The 15,789-nt window shown below is 47.2% G+C and overlaps 5 protein-coding genes across 5 annotated transcripts; 4 read left to right on the top strand and 1 right to left on the bottom strand.

The window, feature by feature from the left end:
* Positions 1–91: 91 nt before the first annotated feature.
* On the bottom strand, positions 92–2,220 carry FOMMEDRAFT_171383 (uncharacterized protein). The gene is made up of 8 exons (XM_007271766.1): positions 1,921–2,220; positions 1,697–1,858; positions 1,594–1,638; positions 1,166–1,534; positions 872–1,097; positions 448–811; positions 353–388; positions 92–294 (listed from the first exon to the last, which is right to left on the bottom strand). Exons 1-8 carry the CDS (start codon positions 2,024–2,026, stop codon positions 268–270), a joined length of 1,335 nt encoding a protein of 444 aa, XP_007271828.1. The 5' UTR covers positions 2,027–2,220; the 3' UTR covers positions 92–267.
* Positions 2,221–2,402: 182 nt separating this feature from the next.
* Positions 2,403–8,381, top strand: FOMMEDRAFT_24039 (acyltransferase ChoActase/COT/CPT). The gene is made up of 12 exons (XM_007271533.1): positions 2,403–2,799; positions 2,859–3,828; positions 4,303–4,355; positions 4,418–4,618; positions 4,690–4,923; positions 5,015–5,252; positions 5,318–7,004; positions 7,057–7,078; positions 7,132–7,186; positions 7,246–7,273; positions 7,324–7,696; positions 7,759–8,381. Exons 2-7 carry the CDS (start codon positions 2,874–2,876, stop codon positions 5,524–5,526), a joined length of 1,890 nt encoding a protein of 629 aa, XP_007271595.1. The 5' UTR covers positions 2,403–2,799; positions 2,859–2,873; the 3' UTR covers positions 5,527–7,004; positions 7,057–7,078; positions 7,132–7,186; positions 7,246–7,273; positions 7,324–7,696; positions 7,759–8,381.
* Positions 8,382–9,309: 928 nt separating this feature from the next.
* On the top strand, positions 9,310–11,091 carry FOMMEDRAFT_24038 (alternative oxidase). The gene is made up of 8 exons (XM_007271532.1): positions 9,310–9,652; positions 9,714–9,781; positions 9,837–9,954; positions 10,003–10,086; positions 10,141–10,288; positions 10,340–10,415; positions 10,469–10,717; positions 10,772–11,091. The coding sequence occupies exons 1-8, from the start codon at positions 9,338–9,340 to the stop codon at positions 10,851–10,853; spliced, it is 1,140 nt and encodes a 379-aa protein (XP_007271594.1). The 5' UTR covers positions 9,310–9,337; the 3' UTR covers positions 10,854–11,091.
* A 224-nt stretch (positions 11,092–11,315) lies between these two features.
* On the top strand, positions 11,316–12,305 carry FOMMEDRAFT_162345 (uncharacterized protein; the record flags this gene model as incomplete). The annotated part of the gene is made up of 1 exon (XM_007271765.1): positions 11,316–12,305. The coding sequence occupies one exon, from the start codon at positions 11,316–11,318 to the stop codon at positions 12,303–12,305; it is 990 nt and encodes a 329-aa protein (XP_007271827.1).
* Positions 12,306–13,027: 722 nt separating this feature from the next.
* Positions 13,028–14,274, top strand: FOMMEDRAFT_162344 (uncharacterized protein; the record flags this gene model as incomplete). Its single annotated transcript, XM_007271764.1, has 4 exons — positions 13,028–13,167; positions 13,228–13,308; positions 13,415–13,840; positions 14,175–14,274. The coding sequence occupies 4 exons, from the start codon at positions 13,028–13,030 to the stop codon at positions 14,272–14,274; spliced, it is 747 nt and encodes a 248-aa protein (XP_007271826.1).
* Positions 14,275–15,789: the final 1,515 nt, after the last annotated feature.

Genomic DNA, 15,789 nt, shown 5'->3' with positions numbered 1-15,789 from the left:
TTCATGAACGTCTCCGTCCATACGAAGATCCGAGTGCATAATCATAATGAAAGAAGAGAAGCAGAAGCTGGTCCGTCCGCGATGGTGTCTGCAATCTGGAGGATATAGTAGATTGTGGATTATCCGGCAATCCTCCTGTACAATGATGGGTCTCGATAAGTCGGCATAGATACAAAATCTGTGCATCTTCGAATAGCGGGACTTGAAGGTCGGACAAAGCCGGGAAGTCAATATTGAGATGTCAGTGGCGTATGCATGTGGTGTTGTTCATCTGTTCTTGTTTACTAGCCAAATCTAATGGAGTATCCGTGAGCAGGATCGACTGAGGTGAAATTGGAGATGATAATCTGACCGGAACCCATCCTCGATCCCCGTTCTCCTTGACGAGCTACAGATGAATGAAACGATCAGCTTTTTGCCAAAAACGAATTGGGATGGTGTGCATACGTATGATAAGTGTTTATAACGTTTGTACACGTAGATAATCTCTCCGCGTGATAGATCGAGGCTTTCTTCATCTGATTTCTTGTGGCTCATGAGCGAGGTACTCGGATACCCCATTGACACAATATTTCTCGGTAAAATGGGGCTATTGGATGTTGCAGATGAGCGCGGGGACTGGGGTCCCGGTGAAACTCTGGCAGCGAAAGCCGCAGCTGAGGCAAAGGCAATAGGAAGGTCCGTTTCTAGCAAGCAACCCGATGGTATCCTGACTTGCTCCAGAGTTTTGCTGATTAAGCCAGTGCCCGAAGGGTCTCGTTGCACTAGCCACTGACTTTGCTTCTTGGATATAACGATGAAGGCATCGCCACTGGAGATCACTAAAATAAGTCGACATTTCAGGTACACAATTAATAGGAAACGAGCGTACGGGAAGGCATCGAATGGTGCGCCTGTCCCGGTTCTGTAAGGATGGATGGCCACTGCATATGTTTGTCCACGCTGCGATCCCTGGTCTCTAGAAGGTACGCAAGTCCTTGCGTTACTGTCTCTACGAATTTCGGATACGTGTTTCAGCACAAAAACCGGATTTTTCTTCTCTTCCTGGAGTTTCTGGAAAATCCGCCGAGGCTTATCCTCGTCTGCCAATCTTAATTCTGACAACGGTGGCGCACAAAATAAAAGATTAGCGCGCTCCCTCAAGGGGATTTTCAAACACACGTACCTGTTGTCCCATAGCAAACTAGTAAAACATAGTTCCGCCAGTCGTCTGTAATACCATATTTCTTCAGCGCCACAGGGAGAACTTTCCTTACAGGGTCATCCGCGTGAGCCTGATCTTTGCTGTCGCGTGCAAGGGTATCAGAGTGGAGACCGGAGCAAGTGGATTCACAGTGGCTGAACTGGCTAGGATCTGTTTTCCGCCGCGATGCCATCAAGGGTCTAGTATTGATCGATGAGGGTAAAACAACCACACGTGTACATTCTGCGCCCGACTCTGCAAATGCGCTGTCCCGATTCTCGATATGGTCTTGTATCTCATACAATGGGGGGCTGGTATGAGTGAGACTAGAATGTAGAGTTTGGAAAATGTCTGAACGCAATACATCAGTTTCAGATTGAAGTGGTGTGTAGCATACCACTGGAACGCACCGTATTCAGACTGAGCCGTCTGAAGAGGAGCTGCGTCAATTTCGGCTACCATCGAAGGAGTTGTCAATAGAAAGACCATTCTCTAGCAAGAGCAAGAGCGTACAAGGAGGAATGTAATGGCCTGGTTCCAATTCCACGCCTTGAGCAATCTTGAGTTGGTAAACAGCCTTCAAAATAAGAAGCCGTTGCCCCACTGTTGCAATTCCTACTTCTTTAAGTGCTTCAGCGTCTAACTGGATGAGGATGTCTCCAGTAATATGATGTTCTAAGCGTTATAATGGCGAGTAAGTTCACAGAAGGGAATCAAAGCACAATCATTGTGCTCACCGCGTACTTGGACCTCATATTGAGATAATCCGAGGCTGGAGAGCCATACATGGACATCATACTCATCCCAGAACAAGATATTGCCGAGCTGTTCGCAGCAATCCATAGCTTGTAGCAGCAGCAAGGCTAGAGTAGATGACCCGAGTATCCAGAAATCAGGCGTTGCTTTAGTTGGGCATTCTTATAAAGAGCACAGTGACAGTCGTGATGCAGTAGTCCTCAGAACAGATAGCTCAGGGCAGTATCCAGACTTAAGTCTGAAAGAGAGAGTCCGTCTCAGTTAAGTAGCCACCGGATGGGGGTAACTGATACTTAGTGCACATCAGACACCACTGCATCACATTGCCACGAAATGCGTTCGGGCAACACGGAGCGTGAGACCCAAAAGAAGGTCGGAACTAAATGGTGAGTACCGTCGCTAGTGTTTCTGGACAACTCTGATTCGGCACGTTCTGTTCGCCGCTATGCGTTGCATTCCGCCCTCTCAATCATTTTGACTGCGGCGTTCAAAGTTCCAAGATGGCTTGGTTTGCAATGTGCATTGGACAAGGTTGAATTGATGCTTACACAATCACGTCGGATCAGATGGGCCTCCAGGACGGCGAGATATCACGCGCAGCGGCGTACAGTACCGGTATGCCCCGACAATAATTCAGCTCCTGGCCTACAAGTTGACGCGTTAACGGGCTCAACGAGCGTGTCGTCTTCAAGAATCCCCTCGTAGGCCCGTCGACGGTCGTACTGTGCGATACTTTGTCGCTTGTGCGCGCTAGGCCGGTTACAGATAACCCCGACACGCAGTGATCATCGCATACGCCTGTGCTCATGATTTTCCGGCTGCCTTCACCTGCCCGTATCCCGAAGACTCCGTTGGTGAACGTGAGTGGCGCTTTTCTTGTGTTTTGTTCAAGTACCAAGCCCCTTGCTTTTACTCCTAGCGTTCTGTCTCGAGGATGGTTCAACGTAGCCTGTCTTCGACGTCTCGCAAGTCTCAAAAGGACGATGTACCACCAGGCTACTCTGTGGACGAGAGCGCTGGCCCAATGCTCCGTTTCCAGCAGTCATTGCCCCGCTTACCCGTCCCTCCTCTTTCATCAACGCTCCACAAGTATCTCGAGACAGTACAGCCGCACCTGACGCCCGAAGAATTTGCCCACACTCAAGCAGCCGTTAGGTCATTTGCGGAGTCGCCTATTGGTGCAGAATTGCAGAAGCGTTTGGAAGCTCGACGTGTCGAACCCGGCATGAAGAATTGGCTTGCAGACTGGTGGAACGATTTTGCCTACATGGCATATAGAGATCCAGTCGTTGTGAACGTCAGTTATTTCTACGTACACCAGGAAATCGGAAAGATGGGATCCGCAGCAGAACGTGCAGCCCGACTCATCAAGGCGATGCTGCCTTTTAGAGAGCTCGTCGAGACCCGACGGCTTGAACCAGAGCGTGTACGTGGAATACCACTGTGTATGGACTCATATAGATGGCTCTTCAACGCTTGCCGCTACCCATCAAAACCGTCTGATACAGCATACAAATACCCACCAGGTCATAACAATTATATAGTTTTTATTCGAAGGGGTCGCTTCTTTGAAGTTGCACTGGAGCAGGACGGTCGAGAGTTGACCGTTGCGGAGTTGGAACAGCAAATAAAGAGCATCATTGCTTCTTGCATGTCCTACAAGCCTGACAACTATCCCGTCGGCGTACTTACATCCGAAAACCGTGACACGTGGGCCGAAGCCCGGGAACATCTTGCCTTAACACCAGAGAACGCGATTGCATTCGAACGCATCGAAAAAGCCGTGGTTATTTTCTGCCTAGATGAATCGAAGCCCGTCACACGTGAAGAACTTAGCTGGGCATGTTGGACAGGTGATGGAAGGAATCGTTGGTACGACAAGCATCAGTGTGAGTATCTTTCCGTTTGAAAACTCTTTTAATTCTTGCTGGTGTGTTCATGGGTACTTCCCGTTGAACCATCCTTCACTGCCAAGTATCCGATCCGAGGCACTCACTCACGTCCTGTGGGAACCTTGGGTGCAATGGATCGTTGTTTTGTTTCGTCATTGCCACTGGCGTCGGCAATATCTGGACCGTTTGCCAATTTCTTAAGTGGAGAGTCCTCCGCAGTAGAGCCGTTGCACCATGCGGGAAGGTGGATCAAATAGGAGCTCATAGGTGACTACTGGCTTCAAAGGATTGGTGCAAGGTTGCACGTACGTGAGAATACTTTGCTTGAACAGACAAATGCTCCTATTTTCCGGTGTTTGTTTTGTTCTCGCAGAAGTCCCGCATTTTCTATCCTAAATATAATATCTATGGAGCCAGTCAATCTTCTTGATCCTCGGGTGTGAACTGTTTCTCATATGACAACCAATCTAGTCATTGTCTTCGACAACGGCCGTTCCGGGTTCCTTGGCGAGCACTCATGCATGGTAATTTTCACTTGACCCTGCTGTTAGGACATACGAAGCTTACAGGCATTCTTCTCTGTTAGGATGGAACCCCAACTTTGCGACTGAACGAATACATGCTCGCGTCCCTTGCGGCCGGTAAAGTGGATCGTAACAAGTCTGGGGTCCGAGAGAACTTGACGCAACCAAAGGAAATCAACTTTGAACAAGACCAGAAGTCGATAAGATACATTAAAAGTGGAGAAAAGCAATTTGACGAATTGGTTGGGCGACATGAGCTTCTTGTGGGTTCTTTTCATGGAAGTCTAAGCTGGGAATGAGCTAAAAGTATACGCACCCTGAATCGTTGACGTAGGTTTTGCATTATGAAGGTTACGGGAAAAACTTCATAAAAACGCAACGCGCATCGCCCGATGCCTGGGCACAGATGGTCAAACAATTGGCATTCCATAAGCTTGAAGGTCGTCCAGGTGTATGCTATGAGTCCTCGCAGACACGCAAATTCCAGCTAGGTCGTACAGAGGTAATTCGGTCTGCCAGCAATGAAAGTAAAGCGTGGGTAGAGGCAATGCTAGATCCCAACAGGACGGTTCGTTTACAGTCTTTGTTCTGCGCATTCTGTGTACGGCTGACCATGTATTTTTCTGTCACTCATTGCCTTTTTGTTTCCCACGCTGCAGGATGCCTACCGCTCTCAGCTCTTTAAGCGTGCGATCGCTCGGCATCTGCAATATTCAACATGGGCCGCGGATGGACAAGGAGTTGACCGCCACCTCTTCGGACTGAAGAAGATGCTCCGCGAGGACGAACCATTACCGGAGATCTTCTCTGATCCCGCGTACTCGCTCACAAGTCATTGGGAATTATCAACTAGCCAGTTGAGCAGTCCTTTCCTTGATGGTTGGGGTTATGGAGAGGGTATGTTCCCTTCTTTCGGCACATGTTACTAATAGTTCCTCGTTCTCTAACCCGTTTTGTGTCAGTTGTACCAAATGGATACGGCTTGTCGTATTCCATTGGAGACGACTACATTCGTTGGACAATTACGAGTCAGTCGGATTTGAAGCGACATGCGGCTGCGCTTCGTCACTACCTCGCTGAGGCTGCCACGGAGACGCGGAAGATGATGGAACGTGCCGGCCTAGAAGAAAAAGCAAATGTGCCTGGTGGGGACGGGATGCCTAAGCTATAAGTCCCGACTGTCAGATCGATTAGATCTGTCCCTTCCATGTGCGAGTGAGCTTCTTCCGTACTTTGAGCTACTTCTTTACTAGACTTGTAGAGTCCATCAATCTTGATCTATTTCAGCTTTCGACAAATGTGCTTTGCACGTTCGCCGCGGTCCCAGATACGGTGGCGGCACGCGGTTTAAAATATGTACGCAAAGAAAGACTCGTGATCCGCGCTTCCCTGGATGTTTCCGGTTAATACTCAAAATCTGCATGCAAACAATCTGCCATACTATCTCCTCCCGACTAAATTCTATAGGTAAACGGCCGACTTCGTGAGTGGCAGTTGGTTAGGTGGCCGCTCAGTCCTCTTGTTCAGTACAATTCATTTACGAATCAACGGGCGGTGTTATAACACCAGCAGGATTATCAAGACGGACAACGGACAATGCATCAGGGGCTAGTTCGATATTTCGAAAAGGAGGACATGGGAGACTAATCCACAGCATTGAACGATGGCTCGGTTTCTCTGTGTGAATGGTCGTTTGTCGGAATTGGTGTCACACAAATTCGCATATCCAGCAAATGCGATTACGTCCGATTTCAAACTGCCAAATCTAGGGATGACAAACCGGATAAAGTAAGTCGATTATGCTGCTCCCGTTTGAGGCCCTTGTCTTCAGCGGAAGAACTCCTTGAACGAGGATGCAGATGCTGCAGAGCGTGGCGGCCACCAGCCTGAAGCAGCTCAGAACTTCTGACAAAGCATATTTTCGAAGCGCGAGACCCCGGACGGCAAACGGAAGTACAACAGAACGTGTTGCCGGATCACCAAAGAGGCATGGATCTACACTGCATTCTCGCTGTCTGACAACCATCCACGCCCAGACATTCTCTGTGGATACGCCGGCGGAATGCTCCACCGTCTTTCTGGGAATAAGCGCCGCCTTCAGACACGCAAACCCGAGCGAAAATGGACCAAAATTGTTTTTGCAGCAGTCCAGCATGAAACTCGTCGTTATAAATATTAATATTGGAAGAAGTACATGAGCACACGCACTGCATTGCACGTTTTGGCAACGCCGAAATACAAGCTTGTGTCGCATCTCGACAAAACGATCGAAACGCGGGGATGTTCAAACCAGAATTAATAGAAGCCGACATAGTTCATGTGCTTCTACTGCGCTAGGGGTTCCGTCTTCTGTTCTGGGGCCTTCCGTCCGTGTGCACGAATCGTATGCAAAGCTGACTTACGAAAGAATCTGTATAATGGAATCTCTCACCGCTCTGCATCCTTCCTCGGCCTTCCTAAATGAAGGCTCTTTTATAAATATGTCCTGGATGTCCGAACTATGGCCTGCCCACCCACTCTGTGATCAGGGGATTTAGTACATCTTCTTTCGATGGCGAGCTCCAGTATCAGTATGTCTTCAGCGTCACATAGTCAATCCTCAAAGCCAAATCGCAAGAGGATCCCAAAAACTTGCGGAGAATGCAGAAGGTGAGTTCTACATGACCTCTTCACTGCGAATGCGACTCATGGCCGTCATTAGATTGAAGTTGAAGTGCGATCGAGTGCGTCTTCTCGGGCTCTTCGTCGTCTGAAATTACCAACATCTCTTCTCCAGGTATTCCCCTGCCAATCTTGTTTGAAAAGAGGATGCGAAGGCATTTGCCCGGAAGGTAAGAGCTTCATGAACTTCTAAGAGGTATGAATATTGTACTAAATGCCATAATCATAGGGTCATTAGTTTCCGGGAGGGGCAGTCGGTATGCCGATCTTCAAATAAGTGGGGAAATACGCTCATTAGCTACTGCAGCTACATTTTAGCAAACACCGAGCAACTTCATGAGAAGATTATTCGCATGTCAGATCGCATCAAAGAGCTGGAAGAAGCTCTGAAGCAGAAGTCGGAAGAACACGCTCGATGCTCGAACGTCGGCTCGCCCTCGTCCGATCTACCCCATCCACTGCTTAGAGAGGACCTGCTCCTCATCAAGAAGCAGCTTGAGCTTTATGGTCCCGAGAGATCGCAGCTTAACCCACGATCCGAAGCGTCGTACACGAGTGACATGGCTGAGACTGAGTCGCCCAAGCTAGGGGACGACGAACAATCTATACCCTCTCCCTTGGAGGCACTCATTCTGAGCTCTGCGGCTCAGCTTATGGACTCACAGCAAACACAATACAACGTATGCCTTTTATTGGACGTACAGGCGGGGTGCGATGTAGACTAACTGGTATTCACATGCAGGGCTACAATACTACGTCACAGGCAACTTCATCGATACCCCCCTCTGCGACACAGGGGCCTGGCAATCCACATAGTTCAAGTCGCTTTCACGCCGAAGTACAACCGAGCAGTCCTGTTGCGACGACGTATGGCTCCTATTCGTCCACAGACGATACTATGGCTGCGCTGGACTACCTGCTTAAGAACTTCTATGACAGTGGTTCATCGTTGTCGTCCCAGGGCGGAATGGAGCCAAGTGCGGCACACCGCTATGACGCGCACCAATTTGCAAACGATCTACTAGCCCAAAACCAGGCTGAATCGATGGATTACACGTGCAGCATCTGGGACCTGGAGAAATGCTCAGTGTAGGGACCGCTTTGTGGTGAATCGTAGTTGTTGTGGCATGATATCTTTTCGCCTTCTTCTTGACATGCATCCCTCCCCTCACTTCCGCTTAAAAATGCAATTGTTCCTTCAGTGGGAAAAGAAGGGTTTTTATTGGATCGAATTTGCTTATGAATGTACAGTAAATTGGTCCTGTAGGTCTCACTTATATGTCGATATCATCTCGTTCTAGTACGTATCCACTTGCGCAACATGGATCATCATTGTCGCCATTAGCATGTGAAACAGAGGTCCCAAGGCCAGAGCTTATTGGTCATGAGTCTCTTTAGACAAGAACATCATCTATTTTAAAGTCTGTCGGGCAACTCCGTTTATAGTCCGACTAGTTGTTCACAGCACTTGTCCAGTTGCCTGCGGCCGAACGCACGTTTACTTAGAAAGGGGAGATTTGATCCTTATTGGGGTTTGTCAGGAACTAAAGAAGTGGGAATACGGGAGAATCAGGGCCATGGATTCGCAGTGGGCGTGAGTAAATGCTGCCCGCCGGAGAGGACGAACAAGTCCCTGCGGTCATCTGGCCAGCGACGCTACAGCTTCAGTGTTTTGACACCGGGGTGTTCACATAAGAAGAGGAGAACATGCTCGATGCAGAAGAACTTCCATAAAACTTTGACGGATTGATTGCGCGGACTCTGAGCCTTTCTAACCGAAGACAAGGTGCACTGTTCCAAGGGCTTGACTACACCACAGTCGCAACCGTGAGATGAGTCCATAATCCTACGTACTGGTAGTTCTCACGGATTGTGTTGTCAGGGCCTAGATTAAGAAGCTAGGTTTTGCCGTTAGACTTCGGTATGCCATGCAGTCCTAGACTCAAAGTATACATTCAGCGGAAGTCTAAATGGGGCGTACTTGACGCCTTATTCAGTTCCGCAAAAGGGCACGTTACCTCACGTGATTGGTTACAAAGACAAATTTGATCGGATCGAAGTGGATCGGACCTACACTGACCTTCCAATTCGCCAAACCAGTGCTGTCCAATGAAGTGACTCGCATCAGCGACTCGCCCCGAAAGCGTGATTCATTTTCTGTATCATGGTTAGCGCGGTGGTGATGTATGTAGGCCGTTCGGGGCCGCCCGGAAAGTTCAAGGCATATAGGCGCAGAGTCTGCGCAATGTAACTTAGCTGTACCAAGAACGCTTCACAGTCTACTGCTGCACGTAGCTCTCTCCTTTGCTCCCTCAATCAAAATGATTCGCTCGGCCGCTACTCCTCTTGCTCGCACACTCGCCCTCTCTGCCCGCTCGTCTTGTGCTTCACGCTACGCACTCTCTACGACAATCATTGCCTCTCGGAGGACTCTAACAACTACGACTACAAGTCAGAACTCCCTGGCTAGCAAGCGCGTTGACGAGAACGCCTCTAAGGGTGCAGAGGGCTTACACTACGCTGACGCCACTGCCGTTAAGGAACATGACCAGCAGCATCGCTCTGATGTTCAAGTGACTGGCGACTGGGTGCTCTTCCACCCCGTCTACTCAAAAGAAGAACTGAAATCTGTTCTGGTAAGGCTCAGTCCATAATAACGCGTTGCAGAAAGACTCATGGGGTCGATATTGTCAACAGCCCACCGTGCATCGTAATGAAGAGAAACTGTCGGACAAGTTCGCGAATGGACTAGTCCGCTTCTTCCGGTACGTGTATCTATCTAAAAATAACTTGCGCTGTTAGCACTTATGTTTACTCCAGAAAGGCATTTGACGTTGTTTCTGGGTACAAACATAAAGACATGCCAGAAAAGACAAACTTGTCAGTAAAGGAGTTGCGAGAACAGGGATATATCATGACGGAAACGGGATGGATGAATGTGGGTATGACACGATTAATTTAGGGCATTTCCTAACGAGTCATATAGCGATGCCTCTTCCTTGAAACGATTGCTGGAATACCTGGAATGGCGGCTGCGACTATTCGCCATCTCCACAGCCTGCGCCTCTTGGTAAGTACGGCTTATAAATTATCTAGTTCCATTGCTCATCCCCTCTTCTGCCAGAGACGTGACGCTGGCTGGATTCACACCCTCCTTGAGGAAGCAGAGAATGAACGCATGCATCTTATGAGCTTCCTTGCCATTCGAAAACCAGGCATATTCATGCGCGGTCTGATCCTTGGTGCTCAAGGAGTTTTCTACAACGTCTTCTGTAGGTAACAGTGTTACTTCTCTCGGGGAAATTACTTATCCATCCTTCAAGTCTTCTCCTACCTCATGGCACCACGTGTCTGCCATCGCTTCGTAGGATACCTTGAAGAGGAAGCAGTAAAGACTTAGTAGGTTCCTTCTCTTTCATTTCGGAATAAATCTACTCACCTTCCGTATGTAGCACTGCGCTGATTGCTGACTTGGAGAACGGACGTTTCCCTGAGTGGGAAAACAAGCCCGCACCGCCAATCGCCAAAGATTATTGGCGTCTCCGCGACAATGCGACGCTTCTCGACATGATTTATGCTATTCGATCAGATGAAGTGACGCATCGCTTCGTGAATCACTCACTTGCGAACCTCAAGAAGGGCGATGTTAATCCGTTTGCTTATCGTGAGCCAGATATGACCGTCAAGGGTGTCAAATATGGGTATGTGTTTCGTTGTTCCTGCTGGTGAGGTTATGTTACTGAATGTCTTTGCAGATTTGAACGAGATGAAGCTGAAAAATATGTACAAGAATCGCAAAAACTCCTTGCGGAGGAGAAGTCGCAACCCTCGGCGTAAGCCATCTAATGAGGTGCTGCTTGTTCGCTTTTCTGCTTTGATTTATACCATTTTACGATCTTGGCGTCTGTTACATTACGGGCTTGTGTTTCAAGTCCATATCCTGATAGAATAATCCCCACTCATTGTATAGTAGTGCATATGCTTAGTAGTTCCTTTGCATTCGATGTTGAGTTTTGCTGCAATCTCTGTTTAGTATGGACCATGACGAAAGTGTCTTCCACATGTGTACTTTGCTCTGACACATACAGCGTAAATTACGACTTTCTTGATCTAGATCTGATCAAATCAAGCAAACAGCTTTGAACCTCGTAACTTCACGACCACAGTGCAATGCACATCTCACATACCTATAAATAAGAAATGCATGCCTTTGAACTTACTTTCCCTCTTGTTAGCTTGTGGCGTATTGAATACATCCAGAGTCCTCAGCATTAACCGGCTTCACAAACGATTTTCAGAATGCTCCACCATCGCAATCACTCAAATGATGGCTCAAATCGGAGAAGTAGCTCACAGGGGGGTTCTTCATTGGAAAAAATCAGAAGGAATGCACCACGTTTCGGACACAAGAAGGATATTGAGTGGAATAATGTCATAAACCCATATAAAGACGTAGTACAGAAGAATATAGCTTGGGTGGCTGAAAGGCCTAGTTGCGCCGACGAGCTGCTCAAGCTCCTACAAACTGGAGTCGACTTAATGGAAAAAGTAAAGACGATTGTTGAGGAATATGAATCTGCTTCTAAGAAACTCGAGGAATTCAAGGAAAAGGCTGAGGATGGCAAGGACAGTGGAGATCGTGACAATGTTCAGCAAGCATTTGACATTGCGGACATGAACTTGAGGGCGGCGATAGCTGAGGTACGCGCGGCATACCATGATAACAACCTGAAAGATGGTGTACTATATGGATTTGGACGGCATACGTTGAGTGATCAGAGGGGACCCGAGGCGGAGTGGCTCAGGCAATTCTATGAATATACTTACAAGTTGTTGGGAGACAGACAGATCGACTCGGATGCTGCGAAGAAAGCGACTGCTGCACTGAAAGTTGCTTGCGACATCCAAAAGTCAATACGAAATGCTTGTCATTCCCGATCACAGGTCGCTGAGGAACTCTTCCGAAAGCTGCGTCAGCTTAAGAAGGAGATGGATGACGTCAACAATGCTAATGGGGATATGGACGCATTGTATGGCTTAGAGTCTCAGTTGGAACAGATTGACAGAGAGGCCATTCAGGTGCAGAGCGAAGTAAACTCAAAACAGAAGGAACTTGGAGAAGCCCTCGGGACACCGGGAAGGCTATGGAAGGAAAATCATCCCGTCCAAGACCAGAAGAAGTCGAAGTCAAGGAGCAAGGCTTTAGTGTCCACGATTAAAAGGCTCTCAGGCTGTTCAAAGGAAAGCACTCATACGAGGTCTACGAATTCACTGAGAGGTAGATCTTGAAAGTGTCAATACGCGATACTTTTTGTCCACGAAGGTAGAAATAGTTGTAGATGTGTATTCTGTAATGCGTCTACTATGGTGATGTTTACGCATTGGTACTTTCCAGCGACGTGCGAGATCGTTTGAGACGAAGTGAGATACCCGCGCCTCTATAGCCGAAAGTGATTATTCCTTCTCACGATCTCTTAGATTGACGTTCTGTGTATAAGTAGAAGGTGCTCCATACACTGGCACTTTGAGCATCTTGACTGTCGACCCGTCGATGAAAATAGCAAGTCGCAACACCCGACGTGAGCTATCTAGCTAGGCACTACTTAGTTTACCTTCCTACTTTATATCATTTCATGTTTATGATGTTTATTACTTTACAGGCTAGTATTCTAAGTCCATATCGTATTAGAATAATCCACCGCTCATTACTTAGTAAAGTAGACTGTCATTGTATAGTATATCTTTGGCAGTTACATTGTATCCAATATTGGCATAGCAATGTGTCTTCTGATTTTGAGCTGATTCCGATGCATTTTGCATTGTTTCATACGACGGAATGTACAATTCTTGTGATCTATGCTTACCGCATTCGAATCAAGCGAGGATTTTGAATGCCGTAATTTGAGGTCCATTCAGAGCAATGCACACTCACAGCCCTATAAATAAGGAAGACAAATTTCTGTACCTGCTGTCCCCTTTGTTAGCTCGTAGCGTCGTGGAGACATTTCAATATGCCCCATCATCACAACCGCTCGACACATGGCTCAGATCGGAGTCGGAGAAGCAGTACACAACACGAATCTCCATTGGAGAAATATAGAAAGGCTATACCGACATTGGCTATTGGACATGCAACGAAGAAAGAATGGAAGTATGTAATATATCCATATAGAAATGAAGTAGAGAAGAATATAGCTTGGGTGGCTGACAGGCCTAGTTTCGCTGACGAGCTGCTTTTCCTACAAGTTGCAAAACGATTTAATGACAGATGTAGTGACGATGATCGACGGAGGTCTATTTGTTGATCGAGACTTGAGGGGGTTAAGGGCTGCGTTACAGAAGGCATGCCAAGACGGTATACTATACCATACAATACAATACATGAATGAATTTGAAAGACAGCATACGTTGAATGTTCCGGAGGGCCCCGAGGCGCGTTTGCTCAAGCAATTTTTTAAATGCACGTACTACTTCTTGGTGGAGGCCGAGCACCTTCCTGCGTTGGGAAAAGCGGATGCAGAGCTAAGAAGGGCTTGTGAAGTTCAGAAAGCAATGTGCAGTGCTGCCCGTTCTCGAGTTGAAAATGGACATGCACTCAGTCGGAAATTGAAGGAGCTCGAAAAGAAAATGCAGGCTGTCAACAGTGCTTCTGGGAACATGGACCAATTGCATGGCATAGAGTCCGAGTTGGAACAGATTGACAGAGAGGCCCTTCAGTTGAGGACGGAAGTAAACTCAAGGTATGGAGAACTTGAAGAAGCTCTCAAGACACCAAGAAGGCTATGGAAGGAAAATCATCCTGACCAATACCAGAAAAAGTCGAAGTTAGTGACGGGGGAGATAATGTCCAAGATTAAAAGGCTCTCAGACAATTCCAACAAGCGAAGCACCAGCTCAGAGAGTCCATAAAGAGATAGTTCTTGAAAGTGTCAATATGCTATATTTTTCGTCTACGAAGGTAGAAATAGCTGTAGGTGTGTATTATGAAGTGTGTTTACCATGGCGATGTTTACGTGTTGGTACTTTTTCAGCAATGTGTCGAGATCATTTGAGTGAGACAATTCAGCAATGTGTCGAGATCATTTGAGTGAGACAAAGTGAGAAACCCCCGAGACTCTATGGCCGAAAATGGTATTATTCTTTCTCACGATCTCCAAGATTAACGTCATCCGCTGTGGAAGGCTTCAAGGAGCGGCTATACACTGGCACCTTGAGCATCACGGCCTTACAGAATAGCAAATCGCAACACCCGGCGTAAGCCATCTGGCTAGATGCTACTAGTTTACTTTCCTGCTTTATAGTATTTCATGTTCATGATGTTTATAACTTTACAGAGTCCAGAGTCCGGAGTCAGACTGATATTCCAAGTCCCTATCCTGTTAGAATACTCCACCGCTCATTGCATAGATATGTATCCTTGACATAGCAACGTCTCTTCTGGTTTGGAACCAATCCCTCATTCCCATGCACTTTGCATTCTCTCATATGATGGGAGGTACAGTTCTTGTGATCGATGCTTACAGTAATCAGATCACTGGAAACGACTTTCGATATACTGTAACTTCACAACCACTAAGAGCAATGCACATCACCAGCATGTCTATGTATAAGGAATTCATCTCCCTGAACCCACTGTCCCTTTTGTTACCTTGTGGCAAACTGAAGACAGTTGCTCATCAACCGATATGCTCCATCATCGCAATCACTTGAAAGATGGCTCAAGTCGGAGAAGCAGTGCACAGGAGGATTCTCTATCAGAGAAATCTAGAATAGCTGCACCAGCATTGCCTAATGGACATCCGACGAAGAAAACACGAATGTATGTCATATGTACGTATCGAGAAGATATAAAGAATAGAATGCTTTGGGTAACTGTGAGACCTAGTTTCGCCGACGAGATGTTCAGACACCTAGAAATGGCGTCGACCTACTTAAATGAGTAGAAAAACCCATCCGTGAAAATAAGTACGCCTCCAGGAAGCTCAAGAAGTTGGAGGATGTTCACGATGCTTCTGGAGACACAGACGCATTGCACGGCTTAGAATCCCAGTTGGAGAAAAAATGACAAAAAGACTCGTCAGATGATGAGCGATGTAAACTCAAGACGGAAGGAATTTGGAGAAGCCCTCGGGACGCCGGGAAGGCTATGGAAGGAAAAACATTTTGACCAAGATCAGGAAAAGTCAAAGTCAGAAAGGAGGGACTCAATGTCCGAGATTAAAAGGTCATCGGAAGGTTCAAAGAGAAGCAGCACTTATAGCTGTGGGAGTTCACTGAGGGATAGTTCTTGAAATTGACAATATGCTATAAATGCTCATCCGCAAAGGTAGAAAAAGTTACAGATAAGTATTTTACATCAAGCTTATCAGGGCAATATTCATGGCTTGGTACTTATTTTGGAGCGACAGAAATAACAATGCATTAAAATTGAGAGTCATGTTTGTTACAGGAAGAGACGTATCGATAAGTACACGAAAAAACAACAACAGATGTGACGTGGTCTGCGTCCTCCAAACGGGCCTGCAGCAGCCTCCCATTTATCCGTATCTGGGACGCTGATTTCAGCGTTTAGCATCCCAAATACGAATTGTGAGATCGACTGAACCCGGGACAACACACTTCTCGTCGGATGAGAAAGCGACAGATGCGTGTGGAAGGGTAAGAAAAAAAAATGAGACACGCTTACGCGCCACACAAACACGACCTCTACCAAATGCCCAGAATACTACATATCAGTCTCGAGTACATGCGCGTGCATGACAACAAGGATTTA

Source organism: Fomitiporia mediterranea, assembly GCF_000271605.1.
Source record: "Fomitiporia mediterranea MF3/22 unplaced genomic scaffold FOMMEscaffold_18, whole genome shotgun sequence".
NCBI classification, from domain to species: domain Eukaryota; kingdom Fungi; phylum Basidiomycota; class Agaricomycetes; order Hymenochaetales; family Hymenochaetaceae; genus Fomitiporia; species Fomitiporia mediterranea.
The sequence above is the reverse complement of the archived record's forward strand: the minus strand, read 5'-3'. Positions and strand labels throughout refer to the sequence as shown.

What these genes read in the sequence shown, in the direction of transcription:
- FOMMEDRAFT_171383 (XM_007271766.1), bottom strand. Translation starts at nt 2,026, where the DNA reads ATGGATTGCTGCGAACAGCTCGGCAATATCTTGTTCTGGGATGAGTAT. An exon ending in GACGGCTCAGTCTGAATACG is followed by an intron (nt 1,535 to 1,593) that starts GTGCGTTCCAGT and finishes TATTGCGTTCAG; the next exon opens with ACATTTTCCAAACTCTACAT. An exon ending in GGGATCGAGGATGGGTTCCG is followed by an intron (nt 295 to 352) that starts GTCAGATTATCA and finishes ATACTCCATTAG; the next exon opens with ATTTGGCTAGTAAACAAGAA.
- FOMMEDRAFT_24039 (XM_007271533.1), top strand. Translation starts at nt 2,874, where the DNA reads ATGGTTCAACGTAGCCTGTCTTCGACGTCTCGCAAGTCTCAAAAGGAC. An exon ending in TTGGCGAGCACTCATGCATG is followed by an intron (nt 4,356 to 4,417) that starts GTAATTTTCACT and finishes CTTCTCTGTTAG; the next exon opens with GATGGAACCCCAACTTTGCG. An exon ending in TTGGGCGACATGAGCTTCTT is followed by an intron (nt 4,619 to 4,689) that starts GTGGGTTCTTTT and finishes TCGTTGACGTAG; the next exon opens with GTTTTGCATTATGAAGGTTA.
- FOMMEDRAFT_24038 (XM_007271532.1), top strand. Translation starts at nt 9,338, where the DNA reads ATGATTCGCTCGGCCGCTACTCCTCTTGCTCGCACACTCGCCCTCTCT. An exon ending in AGTTTTCTACAACGTCTTCT is followed by an intron (nt 10,289 to 10,339) that starts GTAGGTAACAGT and finishes CCATCCTTCAAG; the next exon opens with TCTTCTCCTACCTCATGGCA. An exon ending in GAGGAAGCAGTAAAGACTTA is followed by an intron (nt 10,416 to 10,468) that starts GTAGGTTCCTTC and finishes TTCCGTATGTAG; the next exon opens with CACTGCGCTGATTGCTGACT.